This window comes from Rhinopithecus bieti, unplaced genomic scaffold (genome assembly GCF_001698545.2).
Source record: "Rhinopithecus bieti isolate Rb0 unplaced genomic scaffold, ASM169854v2 scaffold_13029, whole genome shotgun sequence".
Classification (NCBI taxonomy): Eukaryota; Metazoa; Chordata; class Mammalia; order Primates; family Cercopithecidae; genus Rhinopithecus; species Rhinopithecus bieti.
In genome coordinates, this window is record NW_016807982.1 from 660,611 (window position 1) to 675,661 (window position 15,051).

Genomic DNA, 15,051 nt, shown 5'->3' on the forward strand with positions numbered 1-15,051 from the left:
CGCCCGGCTACTTTTTTGTATTTTTTAGTAGAGACGGGGTTTCACCGTGTTAGCCAGGATGGTCTCGATCTCCTGACCTCGTGATCCGCCCGTCTCGGCCTCCCAAAGTGCTGGGATTACAGGCTTGAGCCACCGCGCCCGGCCCATCAGGCACTTCTTACAGCTGAGACAGCTCCTTCCCATCCAGACACAAGCTGTGAGACAAAATTTGCATTTACAGGAATAGCTTTCTAATCTGCATATTCTTCATCCCCTGGAAACGTTCTCCATCCTCACCTCTGCAGGTCCTGGGCACCATCTCTCCTCGTCTTCTGCCACTTTCTAAATGGTTACATTCTTCTGAATTCTTAGACCTCCCTGTCTTGTAAACCCTCCTTCTTCTCAGAAGAAGGGTTATCTCCTCCCATGGCTTTAAATACCATCAATATGCCACTGCTTCCCACAAGGAGATGCCTGGAACCTGGCATGTTCAAATGCGCTCCTGACGTCCCCTTCCCCTCATGAAGGGCCCCTCAGTCTGCTGGGTGTGGGAGTTCCCTCTGACGTCCTCCTCCTCATCACCACGTGCAATCTGTCACCCAGCTTGCCAGCCCTACCTCCAGAACACATCTCCCCGCTTTTCTGGAGCTGGCTTTGTCATCTCCCCCAGGGCGATGGTAATAGCCACTGACTATCACAGTCTATTCCTCCAGAATCCACTTGGGCCCTCCCTCAGGTAGCCAGATAGGCATGTAGACGTTGTATTTAAAATGCAAATCTGACCATGTCGTTTCCCTTCCTGACCCTTTAGACTCTTTCCCATCACATGCAGGGTAAAACATGTTTCCTTGGCAGCTCTGCCCCCCTCCCTCTGACCTCATTGTCCTCACTGCACTAACTTGCTCTGCTCGAGCCACTCCAGCGTTCTCTGTTCCTTGATCAGGCTGAAGTGCTCAGCACCGCTTGCCTCAGAACCTCTGCACAGGCTGCTTCCTCTACTGGAAACATTCTTAGATTCTTTCCTTCCCTCTTGGCTTGGCTGAGGCCTCCTGCAGGGCTCAGTTTAAATATCTGAGCCTGAGGTTGTCCTTTGCCCTCACACCCAGGTCTCTTGCAGCACGTACTTTTTCTTCCCAGCTCTTAACCACTTGTAATTCTATCATTATTTGGTGCTCATTTGGGACTGCTGTGCCTGTCTTCCCCACCAACCTGAAAGCTCTGTGGTCTCAGAGAGCCTCTGTGCTTTAGTCACCACTTGTTTTATTAACACCTATCACAGAGCCTGGCAACTCAACAGATGCTCAAAAGATACCCTTCAGTGCAGCATTGAGGTTGCATTCCCCGTTCCAGCAGTGAGGTTAAGAGCTGGTGTGCTAAGGGCTGACAGTTAGAATCCCATCTGTGCCACTTAAAAGCTGTGTGACTTTGGACCAATCACTTAGCCTCCTTGAACCTCTGTTCCCTACCTTATGAGATTATTAGTAAGGTTAAATGAGAATGTATATAAAATACTTAATGCAGTGAGTGGCACAGGATATGCCTACAGTGAATGACAACACTTATTTAAATATTTATAATTAGGCTGAGTGCCATGGCTCAACCTGTAATCCCAGCACTTTGGGAGGCCAAGGAAGGAGGACTGCTTGAGTCCAGGAGTTGCCCAGCCTGGGCGACATAGTGAGACCCTGTCTCTATTTAAAACATATATGGCCGGGCACGGTGGCTCAAGCCTGTAATCCCAGCACTTTGGGAGGCCGAGACGGGTGGATCACAAGGTCAGGAGATCGAGACCATCCTGGCTAACACAGTGAAACCCCGTCTCTGCTAAAAAATACAAAAAACTAGCTGGGTGAGGTGGCGGGCGCCTATAGTCCCAGCTACTTGGGAGGCTGAGGCAGGAGAATGGCGTAAACCCGGGAGGCGGAGCTTGCAGTGAGCTGAGATCCAGCCACTGCACTCCAGCCTGGGCAAGAGAGCCAGACTCCGCCTCAAAAAAACAAAACAAAACAAAACGAAATATATATATATATTTTTAAAAGTTTAAAGAATTATAATCAAAGCTCAATCACAGGTCCCCAAAGTACTAACACTGCTTCTTCCTCTCACATCATGTGGTGAGGCAGGGAACAAAAACACAGGTCCACATCCACTCAGATTCGGGGTGGGCCACATCTGCCCCTGGGAAGCAAGCTGTGGTGGCAGCAAGCCCAGCTCTGGAGCTTGACCTTTGTGTGCCACTCTGCTACTGATTGTGTCACCACAGACAGGTGGACCTTGCTGAACTCAATTTTGTCCTCCATAAAATGTAGCCAATAAATATTTCATAGCATAGTCATTGGGATTAAATGAAATAGTGCTTATAAATATCTAGTGCTGAAAAGTTGCTAAATTAAAATTAGACTCTTATTACAAAATGAGAATGGCTAAAAATGACTCTTATGCCTCTCACCATGTTTCAAAACTGGCTCTCTCTTCTCTTGTTTATTCATGGAGAGTCAGACTTGAATTCGAAAGTTCGTTCTGCCACCTATTTGCTGCATAGCCTTTCAGAGCATCAGTTTCCTTCTCTGTAGATTGGAGCTAATACCCATCTGAATGGGTTCTTTCCAAGGGCTGAATAAAAGGGTGAATCCAAAGTAGGGGTTGGCAAACTATGGATGGAGGGCCAAATCCAGCCCCCCACCTGATTTTATGAAGTTTTATTGTTGGCTCACAGCCACATTCATTCAATTATGCTTTGGCTGTGGCTGTTCTGGTGCTACAAAGGCAGTTGAGAAGTTGTGACAGAGACTGTGTGGCTCGCGAAGCCTAAAATATTTACTCGGGTTCTTTATAGAAAAAGTATGCTAACACCCGATGTAAAACATCTAATTCAGGGCCTGCTTGTGGCAGGTGCTGAATGAACACAGTTGCTGTCATCATCATGAAATTCATCATCGTCATCATCATCATTTGTTCGTATCATTAATGCAGCAATCAGGTGCACCCATGTTCTGCAAAGGGGATGAGGAGGAGCCCCCAAGAGGAGCCAAGAGGAGCAGGGCTGAGCCAGCACATCCTGCACACTCAGCACAGGGCTGTGCACAGAGTAGGCCTTTGGAGTGGGATGATCTCTGTCCAAAAGACCCTTGGTCTGGTGGACTTTCTAATACACCAGCAACATATTTATTATTTATTAAATTGACAAATAAAAAATAAAAATTGTACATATTTATGGTGTACAACATGATGTTTTGATATATGTACGCGTTGTGGAATGGTTAACAAGCTAATTAGGCATTCACTCACATACTTACCTTTTTTTTTGTGATGAGAACCCCTAAGGTCTATTCTCTTAGCAATTTCCAAGCGTACCATATGTTGTTATGAACTATAGTCACCATGATGTACATTAGATCTCTTGAGGTTAATTTTCCTGACTAAAACTTTGTATCCTTTGATCAACTTCTTCCCACTGCCCCTTCGCCATCGACCCCAGCTATCGACCCCAACTACCATTCTAGGCTGCTTCTCTGAGTTTGACATTTTTAGATTCCACATATAAGTGAGGTCATGCATGTTTGTCTTTCTGTGCCTGGCTTATTTCACTTAACATGATGTCCTTCAGGCTCATCCATGTTGCTGCGAATGACAGGATTTCCTGCGTTTTTAAGGTTGAATAATATTCCATTGTGTATGTGGACCACATTTTCTTTATCTGTTCATCTGTGATGGACACTTAGGTGGCTTGCATATCTTGGCGATTGTGGATAATGCTGCACTGAACATGGGAGTGCAGATATCTCCTCTACACATTGATTTCCTTTCCTTTGGATGTATAACCAGTACTGGATTGCTAGATCATACGGTGGTTGGTAGTTCTACTTTTTGAGATGGCGTCTGGCTCTGTCACCCAGGCTACAGTGCAGTGGCGCAATCTTGGCTCACTCCAGCCTCCACCTGCTGGGTTCAAGTGATTCTCCTGCCTCAGCCTCCTGAGTAGCTGGAACTACAGGCATGCACTACCATGCCTGGCTGATTTTTTGTATTTTTAGTAGAGATGGGGTTTCACCATGTTTCCCAGACTGGTCTCAAGCTCCTGGCCTCTAGTGATCTGCCCGCCTCGGCCTCTCAAAAGTGTTGGGGTTACAGGCGTGAGCCACTGTGCCCTGTCCTATTTTTAGTTTTTTTTTGAGGAACCTCCATACTGTTTTCCAAGTAATATTTAAACATTTAAATTTGCCAGGAAAATGTGTCAGAAGCCTGTTGTCAGGGCTACCATGAGTCCATATAATACCTTTGTGAAAATTAGAAAACATACCCTTTCCTTAAGACACTTAATTGTTTTTTGTTTTTTTTTTTTGAGACGGAGTCTCACTCTGTCGCCCAGGCTGGAGTGCAGTGGCTGGATCTCAGCTCACTGCAAGCTCTGCCTCCCGAGTTCACACCATTCTCCTGCCTCAGCCTCCCGAGTAGCTGGGACTACAGGCGCCCGCCACCTCGCCCGGCTAGTTTTTTGTATTTTTTTAGTAGAGACAGGGTTTCACCGTGTTAGCCAGGATGGTCTCGATCTCCTGACCTTGTGATCCGCCCGTCTCGGCCTCCCAAAGTGCTGGGATTACAGGCTTGAGCCACTGCGCCTGGCCGACACTTAATTGTTATAATAAATATACTGATTTTCTTAGAATGAGATGCTTTACTGCCAGGAATTTGTAATAAATATACAAATCTACTCTGTATTCATTCTCAGTGGGACCCCTCCCATCCCCCAGGATTGTGCAGTGCACCACCTGCATGGCTGTACATGGCAGCCCTGCTTATCAAAAATGGTGAATCCATGTAACTCCTGATTTCTATGTATCTGGTGTCTTAGAGCAAGGCCCACCTGTTACAGGCCTCCCTATGCATAGCTGTGACTTTGCCCTCATCTGTGCTTCCTTGGGTTCCATGGGCCAGCAGGCTCTGGTGCCTCCTTACTACCACCTTTGGGGCCTCATAGGCAGAGATGGAGTTGGTCCAGCATATTGGAGTCCCTGCCAGTAAGATCATCTACGCCAACCCCTGTAAGCAAATTGCACAGATCAAATATGCTGCCAAGCATGGGATCCGGCTGCTGAGCTTTGACAATGAGATGGAGCTGGCAAAGGTGGTAAAGAGCCACCCCAGTGCCAAGTAAGCTGAGAACCACTCATGGGGAGGCTGGGCTGTGGGGAGGCTGGGCTGGGGAGGCTGGGCTGAGGGGAGGCTGGGCTGTGGGAAGGCTGGGCTGCGGAGTGAGGGTGGGGTGGGGTGAGGGGTGGAGCTGGGGCAGGTCACCCTGTCCTGGACCCAGTCACAGTTGCAGGAGGTTGGGGTAGGTTCTCCTGGACTGAACCCAGGATGCCAGGTCTAGCTGGAACAAAGGCAGAAATAACTAGTTAAAGCCCCAGGCGGAGTGAGACCCATGTTATGGAAACCAAAGTCACAGGCTTGAGAGAGTTGAGGGAGTGGTCAGGAAAGCTTCACGAAGCAAGTGGCATTTGAAGCGGGCCTTGAGGAATGAATAGAATTTGGAGAGGGTATGAAAGTGAACTGTATAAGCAAATGCATTGAGGTTGGAAACAGCATGGGGCATTTAAGAGTAAGCAGAAACTTAGTGTGGCTGCAGCATGCTATGTGCAGGGGGTTGAAGGAGATCCTGGTCGGGGGTGGGGACCTGATGCAAATGGACTTTCAAAGGGGTCAGGGCTGGGCGTTTTGCTCTGACTGCCTTTTACACGATTACTGGACACCCTTGGACTTCCCAGGAGGGGCCTTTGGGTGAAGGGTTGGGGGGCAGGTGATGGGCCACTCTAGTCCATCCAAAGCAGCTTCCATCGTGTTAATGGGTCCTCCTCAAGGCTTTGTTTAAAAATGATTCCTCTCATACATGACAAGTTTGAAAGCTCTGACTGGTGTGGAGACTGATTTGGAGGGGCTGGAGCTGCCCCAGGAGAGTTGGTGAGGTCTGGACAAGGGCAGGGGCTGCAGGAATGGGTCCAGGGACATTTAAGGAATGGATTGGATAGGACTTGAAGGTTGATTGGCTGTGTAGGGAGAGGGAGGGGTCAGGGAGCCTGTGGGGTTGGGTGGCTCTGAGCCATGTGGCCCACAGCCCTTGATTGAGAGATGTGGCTGGGGCGGGGTGACAGGGTTTGTCCAGCAGAGGGGCACTGCGTGTCTCATCAGGATGGTTCTGTGCATTGCTACTGATGACTCCCACTCCCTGAGCCGCCTGAGCCTGAAGTTTGGAGTGCCGTTGAAATCCTGCAGACACCTGCTTGAAAATGCGAAGAAGAGCCATGTGGAGGTGGTGGGTGTGAGGTGAGCACTGGGAACCCCTGCCATCGCCTCCCACACCAGGCTCCCTGCCTCTTTCCCAGGAATTAATTCTGTGAGAGACCTTCCCCAGGACCTCCCAGCAGGGCCTGTCCCTGGGCCTGGAATTCTGCCATTTGAGAATTTCCTCTGTTTGAAAAGGAAGTTTGGAATGGTCCCTTCCCCAGCCCCAGGGTCCCCGGAAGGTCTTGTCCCAGGAAGTTCCATCCAGGGACCTGGCTTTGAGGGAGTTTTACCAGCCTGTAGGACAAAGGTTTTGCAGCTGCATTCTTGAGGAGCTCCTTTTCTTTCCTTTTTCTTTTCTTTTTCTTTTCTTTTTTTTTTTTTTGAGATAGGGTCTTACTCCGTCACCTAGGCAGGCTGGAGTGCAGTGGCATGATCATGGGTTTCTGCAGCCTTGACCTCCTAGGGTCAAGCAATTCTCTCTCCCGCCTCAGCCTCCCAATTAGCTGTGACCACAGGCATGCGTTACCACACCTGACTAATTTTTATTTGTTGTAGACATGGGGTCTCACTCTATTGCTCAGGCTGGTCTCAAACTCCTGGGCTCAAGCAATCCTCTTGCCTTGGCCTCCCAAAGTGCTGGGATTACAGGTGTGAGCCACTGCACCCAGCTGTGTGCCTCTTTTCTTACAGGGATATGGAATATGGAAGGGGTAATAATGAACTACCTAATGAACAATGAACTACCTAATATAGGACTTTGTTTATTCTGTACTTAGGATGTGCCAGCTGCTGTGCTAAGTGCTTCATGCACATTATCTCTCAGCTTTGTGTGGTGTGGGTCTTGTCCCCGCATTATAGGTGGGGAAACTAAAACAAAGCTGAGTAAGCTGCCAAGGCCACCCTGCTGACTGGGAGGCACAGCCAGATCTGGTTGACTGGGGGTTCTGGCTCTCATCCCAGAAGGAGGGATGGGAGGAGCACCAAGTGCCAGGAGACCTTGGATCGAGCCTCCTGTCCACTCCTCCCTTGCCATATGGCCCTTGGCAACCCATTTAACATTTCAGGCCCTCAGTCACTGCATCTGTAAAATGGGCATACCGTCTCATGTGCCTGCCCAACGTCACTCTTGCCTGGGGCTCAGGTGGTGGCACTTGGAGCCCTGCATGTCAGCCGAGGCTCTTCCTGTCTTCCCAGTTTTCACATTGGCAGTGGCTGTCCTGACCCTCAGGCCTATGCTCAGTCCATCGCAGATGTCCGGCTCGTGTTTGAAATGGGCACCGAGCTGGGTCACAAGATGCACGTTCTGGACCTTGGTGGCGGCTTCCCTGGCACAGAAGGGGCCAAAGTGAGATTTGAGGAGGTAACCCTGGAGCTGGGAGTGTTGTGCTGGGCTCTATGGTGGGGGAGGGGGATATGGAGGGATTAGATGATGGGAGGGAGACCACTGTGCATGAGTCCTATGCACTGCATGCCGTGTTTGGTGCTTACCTGGGTGATCTCACTACTTATTAACCCTATGCTACAGCTGAGCAAGCCGAGGCTCACAGAGCTTACATCACTTCCTAAGCCAAAAGCCACCTGGTCGATCTCACTACTTATTAACTCTGTGCTACAGCTGAACAAGCCGAGGCTCACAGAGGTTACATCACTTCCTAAACCCAAAGCAGAACCTGGTTCTGCCTGCCATGCCCTTCACCAGCCAACTGGAGACATAACCAGGACACATTTACATAAGTCATAAGGTTCTTTAAGGGGCGGGATAGGCCTCTTCACCCTCAGGTGGGCTGATGAGAAATCGGGTGGGAAGGCAGGGAAAGGAAAACCAACCTTTGGTCTGCTCCCTGTCCATTCTCCTCCATTCCCTTTTCCTTACCCACTGTGAGGTGAAGCCAAGAAAAATGTGTCCTAGCAGTTCCCACTGCAACCACTAGAGGTCGCCTCTTCTTGGAAGGCGCCTCGTTCAGCAATACCGACATCTAGGAATTGACTTTACAGAAATAATTTGGGATAGTCTCAAAGAATTTGCCTCAAAGATGACAGTTCTAGCTTTGTTCATAACGGAAGTCCAGTGGACTTCCCTCGTCCATCTAATACTCAGGATTGGTTAAATTATGGTACATTCTTTTGATGAAAACATTTACTTAATGTGGGGTGGTCATTTACAGTCTATTAAGTAAAACAGGTTCTAAAAACGTATACAGAGACCTATCATGGTTATAATAAAAAATAACATTTGTATAAAAAGTAATTAAAGACACTACTCCAAAAGGTTAACAATAATTAGATTCATCTAGGTGATAGAATTAGGAGTGATTTTATCTTCTTTTCCTCTTCCGTATTTTCTGAATTTTCTGTAATCAAGTGTATTACAGTTGACCTTTGAACAACGCAGAGCTTAGGAGCACCGACCCCTACACACTCAAAAATCTGCATATAATTTCTGATTCCCCCAAAACTTAGCCTACTGTTGACAAGAAGCCTTATTGATAACATAAACAGCCGATTAACAGATATTTTATGTGTGATATGTATTATATACTGTATTCTTACAATAAAGTAAGGTACAGAAAATATATATGTGTGTGTATATATATATATACATTTTTTTTTTTTTTTTGAGACAGGGTCTCACTGTCACCCAGGCGGGAGTGCAGTGACACGATCTTGGCTCACTGCAACCTCCGCCTCCCGGGTTCAAGTGATTCTTGTGTCTCAGCCTCCCGAGTAGCTGGGATTACAGGTGCAAGCCACCATGCTCAGCTATTTTTGTATTTTTAGTAGAGTTGCCATGTTGACCAGGCTGGTCTCGAACTGACCTCAAGTGATCTGCCCACCTCAGCCTCCCAAAGTTCTAGGATTATAGGCATGAGCCACCATGCCTGACCAGAAATAAAATATTATTAAGAAAATTATAAGAAAGGGAAAATGTATTTACTATTTATTAAGTGGAAGTGGATCATCATAAAGGTCTTTGTCCTCATTGTCTTCAAGTTGAGTAAGCTGAGAAGGAGGAGGAGGAAGAGGAGGGCTTGGTCTTGCTGTCTCAGGGTGGCAGAGTCAGAAGAAAATGCATGCATAAGTGGACCCACGCAGTTCAAGCCTGTGTTGTTCAAGGGTCAGCTGTATTTAACAAACTGGTTATTTATGAAAGAAAGACCCACATCAGGGCTTCTGGAATCTGAGTACCAAGTGTGATACGAAGAGTGCCCCTTCCCATCGTGGGGCCATGACGGAGGGTGATTTACACAAGCATGAGGCTCTCTACTGGAGGGTGATTTACACAAGCATGAGGCTCTCTTACCAGCTCTGTCCCCCTCCTACCTTCTTGGCCAGCTGTCCACAGTTACCAGCTGGGGCCTTAGCAGCGCCAAATCCTTCTTCCGGAAATCAAAGCAGCTTTCAAGAAATAGACTTGGATCTGTAGCAAGTCTTCAGCATAAAGCCCACATTTCTTTTTTTTTTTTGAGACGGAGTCTCTGTCACCCAGGCTGGAGTACGGTGGCTGCAACCTCCACCTCCCGGGTTCAAGCGATTCTCCTGCCTCAGCCTCCCGAGTAACTGGGACTACAGGCACGCACCAACACGCCCGGCCAATTTTTTTTTAGTAGAGATGGGGTTTGGGGTTTCACTGTATTAGCCAGGGTGATCTCGATCTCCTGATCTCTTGATCCGCCCACCTCGGCCTCCCAAAATGCTGAGATTACAGGCATGAGCCACCGCGCCTGGCCATAAAGCCCACATTTCAAACACATAATTGTCTCCCCATTCTCCTCCTACCAGATTGCTTCTGTGATCAACTCAGCCTTGGACCTGTACTTCCCAGAGGGCTGTGGTGTGGACATCCTTGCTGAGCTGGGGCGCTACTACGTGACCTCGGCCTTCACTGTAGCAGTCAGCATCATTGCCAAGAAGGAGGTTCTGCTGGATCAACCTGGCAGGGAGGGTAGGTGCCAGGTGGGCAGTGGAGCCCTGTTCTTCCCTGAAGCTGGAGACAGTGGTTGGCTAAGCAGGGTCTGGTTTTAGACCCAGTGGCAGAGGATGGGGGAATCTGGAGAATGAATGGGTTCTTGCTTTAGGGAAACTTACAATCAAGTCACCCCACCTCAAGACATTTATTTAGTATCTTTTTTTCCTAGACGTGTTCATATTTTGTGAAGATTGAGAGCAAAACAACCTTAGAGAGGATAGATACTCTATTGACCCCATTTTACAGATGAGGAAACTGAGAGCCAAAGAGAATACAAGTGAGCAGCTTAATAGCTAGTAAGAGCCTGCATTTGACCCCATGTCTGTCTCCTCTACAAAGTACAGACTCCTACTCACCCTACTGCTTCTCATAATATAATGAAAATAATTAATGACAGCTTACATTTGTTTAAGTCCACTTTACAGATGACAACATAGGCAGGGGAAGGCTGAGTCATTAGCCCAAGGTCACATGGCTGATAAGGGGCAGTGCTGGGATTCAAGTTCAGGTTAGGCTGACTCAGAGCTTCTGAGCCCACATCACCCACATCAGTGCTCTTCCCTGCCCTTCCAGATAGGTCAGACACAGCAGCCTGTGAGTGACAGGTGTCAGGGACTCTGATCTTGAGGCTTTGCCCTCTGCTCTGGGACCCTCAGGCCGGGGAGCCTCAGGACTGTGCGCTCTTCCCCGGAGAGAATTCATGTGAAGGGCGGTGGGCTCCAGGTAGAATGTCCTGCGTTCGTGTGTGGCATTCTTCTGGCTTCCTTTATAGACCTGGGGGATTGTCCCATCTGATCCAACCAAGAGACCTGTCTTCTCATTCTGGCTGATCCACTGCGCTATCACGTGCCTCTGAGCAAGTAGCTTAACCTTTTGGAGTCTTGAGTTTGGGTGGGCTGCACTTCTGCCTGTGCTAGGGCATCTAGGGGCTCAGATGCAGGCAGGGGAGTGCGTCCTGGGCAAGGTTGCTTGGCTGCAAGGGTGAGTGTTCCCAACACGGCAGTGAACCCATGTCACTGGGAGGATGACCGCTGATGGCTTTTGTTGTAGGCCCCACCTCATGGTTGAGGAATGGGCAGCCATTTTGCTTTCTTGCTGAGTCCACTGTTGTGCCAGCCCCACTACCACCCCCTCACATTGCTATTTGTGCTGCCCCGACCCCTCCCCTCCTGCAGAGGAAAATGGTTCCACCACCAAGACCATCGTGTACCACCTTGATGAGGGCGTGTATGGGATCTTCAACTCAGTCCTGTTTGACAACATCTGCCCTACCCCCATCCTGCAGAAGGTGAGCTTACCCCATGTGGGCCTGTTTTCAATTGTGTATGTGTATTTCAATAACATTTGTTGTGTTTTATCTAATTTTTAAAAAGTCAAACATATTTATTGTCTATAATAGACAACAAGGGTGACGAAGGTTATCACACATAATCCTGCCACACAGAGAAAGACTCTGAGCATTGTGTACTTTAAAAAATGCCTTATACTTTTTTTTATGACATTGGAATCATATTGTTTTGTAACCTGCTTTTTCCATTTATATGGGGTGTAGCTCTTTCCATGCCATTAACTGATCTTTGACAACATGATTTTTGATGACTATATAGTATTTTAACCAATCTAACTCTAGTGGTTGGCCATTTGGTTTTCTCTTTTTGAGCATTGTGAATATATGTTGAGGTTACAGCTCTGTGGTAAATTTCTGGAAGTAGAAACACTTCATATACAGTGGGTTTTTCTGTAATAACAGGGGAACAGGAATACATAAAACATTCCTCCTAGCCTGTGGAACCCAGCCCAGGGCCTCCAGCACCTTTAATGGGCATCTTTGAGAAAAGAAAGAAAACCAGACATCGTTGTATCTTCCCCTCTCCATCGTGTCTTCCCATCTCTCTCTCTCTTTTTTTTTTTTTTTGAAATGGAGTCTTACTCTGTCACCCAGGCTGGAGTGCAGTGGTGTGATGTCAGCTCACTGCAACCTCCGCCTCCTGGGTACAAGTGATTCTCCTGCCTCAGCCTCCCAAGTAGGTGGGACTACAGGCACCTGCCACCACTCCCGGCTAATTTTTGTATTTTTAGTAGAGGCGGGGTTTCAACCATGTTGTCCAGGCTGGTCTCGAACTCTTGACCTCAAATCATCCACCCACCTTGGTCTCCCAAAGTGCTGGGATTACAGGCACGAACCACCACGCCCGGACTCTTCCCATCTCTTGACCTTTGTACAGTCCCTCTTCCTGGAAAGAAACTTTCCTTGCATGCCTTGAAATGCCTAACTAGCACTCAATATGTTTTTCCTTCCCTTCCCATCCTATCCAGTTTTCTTTTGCTTTTCTTTTCTTGTCTTTTTTTTTTTTTTTTGAGGCAGAGTGTCGCTGTGTAGCCCAGGCTGGAGTGCAATGGTGTGATCTTGGCTCACTGCTGCCTCTGCCTCCCAGGTCCCGGTTCAAGCAATTCTCCTGCCTCAGCCTCCGAGTAGCTGGGATTACAGGCACATGCCACCATACCCAGCTAATTTTTGTATTTTCAGTAGAGACGGGGTTTCACCATATTGGCCAGCCTGGTCTTGAACTCCTGACCTTGTGATCCACCTGCCTCGGCCTCCCAAAGTGCTGGGATTACAGGCGTGAACCACCGTGCCCAGCTCCTATCCGGTTTTTTAAGAGTCAATCAGAGGGGTCTTGAAAATCACCTCCACTTTGTGGCTCTTCCTGCCCCTTATCCCTGTGCTGGCCTAGGGAACCCCTCTCTCCCTCCCTCCCTCCCCCAGGTGCCCAGGCACCCTGGATGTGCTTGATGGAGCCTCACTCCATGGTTAAATGTGGTTACATCTGCTGGTCGGAGTAGGCCTCCCCAAGGTGCTGAGGAATGCTGAGCTCTCTACTCTGACGCACTAGCATTGCCTGCATTCTTGTGGCAGCCCACATCCTACTGCATTGAGAAGGGACCAGGCCGGCCAGGTTACAAAGCGGGCAGCTGCTCCATCCCTGTTACTCTGCTTCTCTAGTCCCTGTCTGCCTGTTGCATGCTAGCTCTCACCCACTCCACTCCCTTTATCAGCTCCTCAGAAGAAGAGATGGTGGTCCCAGCCCACTGCCACGTCCCCCACCAGGATCTCTGCTTTGGCTGATCTCTAGTTGGCATTCCTGACTTGGGCACTGGGATATTTGACTCTCTTTGTGGTCTGTGCTGTTTCTCCTCTGGACAATGCTGTGGTTTCTTCCTTTAGGCTCTTAACTGCTTTCCAAGTCTGGCCACTTGAGCGCCTCCAGAGTTGGGCCCACAGCCTGGCGGTGGAGTCAGACATTGAATAGATGACAATACACATGATAAGTTCACTCCTGTGGTGCTGGGAGTGTGTGTAAGAGGGATTCAGCCTGGCTGGGGGTATCTGCACCTTCTTTCCCAAAGAAGGTCCCCTTACAAATAGAATAGTTTTGGCATCTTTCTTTGCATACCTGCTCTTCCTTCCCAGGGACTTTGTGTTTACACCTCGGTATAAAAAGTTGTATGAGGCCGGGCATGGTGACTCAAGCCTGTAATCTCAGCACTTTGGGAGGCAGAGGCAGTTGGATGACCTGAGGTCAGGAGTTATGAGACCAGTCTAGCCAACATGGTGAAACCCTGTCTCAACTAAAAATACAAAAATTAGCCGGGCATGATGGCACATGCCTGTGATCCCAGCTACTTGGGAGGCTGAGGCAGGAGAGTAACCTGAACGTGGGAGGCAGAGGGTACAGTGAGCCGAGATTGCACCATTGCACTCCAGCCTGGGCGACAGAGTAAGACTCTGTCTCAAAAAAAAAAAAAAAAAAGAAAAGAAAAAAGTTATATGAAACATAATCCTTGGCTCAAGGTATACTTCTTATCATTGCACCATGCATGTTTCTTTTTTTTAATTTTTATAAATTCAGCAAATAATTCAGTACTCTCAAAGTGCTACTCTCAATATTCAAAGCACTGTGCTGAGGTCTACAGAGGAATTGTCTGTGCTTTGGAAGTACAGTTCTGTTGGATAGAAACACGTGTGTGTGTGTGTGTGTGTGTGAGATTAGTATACAAGCTACAACCATGTATGAGAAAAGTACAGAACAAATATTATTGGAGCTTTTAAAAATATTTTAGTACTGTACATGTTTCTAAAAAATAAGGAACTTAAAAAATCACAATTCCATTATCAAATTAAAAAATGAACAGTTCCATAGTGTCCCCCATCATCGGTGTTGAGCTATCCCCAACTGTCTCATAATGGTTTTTATATTGATTTGCTGAAATCAGGAGGCAAAGAAAGTCTGCATGGTGCATTTGGTTGCCATGTCGTGCTCTCTCTCTCTCTTTTTTTTTCAGATAGTCTCGCTCTGTCACCTAGGCTAGATTTCAGTGGCGTGATCTCAGCTCACTGCAACCTCTGCCTCCTAGGTTCAAGCTTTTCTCCTGCCTCAGCCTTCTGAGTAGCTGGGATTACTGGTGTGTGCCACCATGCCTGGCTAATTTTTGTATTTTTAGTAGAGATGGGGTTTCGCCATGTTGGCCAGGCTTGTCTCGAACTCCTGACCTCAAGTGATCCACCTGCCTCGGCTTCCCAAAGTGCTAGGATTATAGGCATGAGCCACTGGGCCCGGCGCCATGTCTCTCTCTTAACCCATTGGTTTCCCCATGCTCTGTTTTTCTTTTTCTTTTTTGTAGAGATGCAATCTCCCTATGTTGTCTAGGTGGGTCAGGAACTCCTGGCTCCAAGTGATTGTCCAGCCTCACCCTCCCAAAGTGCTGGGATTACAGTCGTGAACCACTGTTCCTGGCCCCCACCCTCTTTTTAAATCTGGCTT

The 15,051-nt window shown here is 48.0% G+C and overlaps 1 protein-coding gene across 8 annotated transcripts in view; it reads left to right on the plus strand.

The window, feature by feature from the left end:
- Positions 1-15,051, plus strand: part of AZIN2 (antizyme inhibitor 2) — a 56,214-nt gene that overhangs the window by 6,957 nt on the left and 34,206 nt on the right. For 6 of the 8 annotated variants that reach the window (XM_017884452.1, XM_017884449.1, XM_017884450.1 and 3 more), the window contains 5 exons: positions 4,958-5,130; positions 6,166-6,300; positions 7,456-7,621; positions 10,042-10,204; positions 11,404-11,516. In XM_017884452.1, coding sequence (XP_017739941.1) covers positions 4,958-5,130; positions 6,166-6,300; positions 7,456-7,621; positions 10,042-10,204; positions 11,404-11,516 — 750 coding nt within the window. Of the gene's footprint in view, positions 1-4,957; positions 5,131-6,165; positions 6,301-7,455; positions 7,622-10,041; positions 10,205-11,403; positions 11,517-14,572; positions 14,613-15,051 lie in introns of those variants that run through there. The other 2 variants (XM_017884455.1, XM_017884451.1) reach the window with 2 other exon arrangements.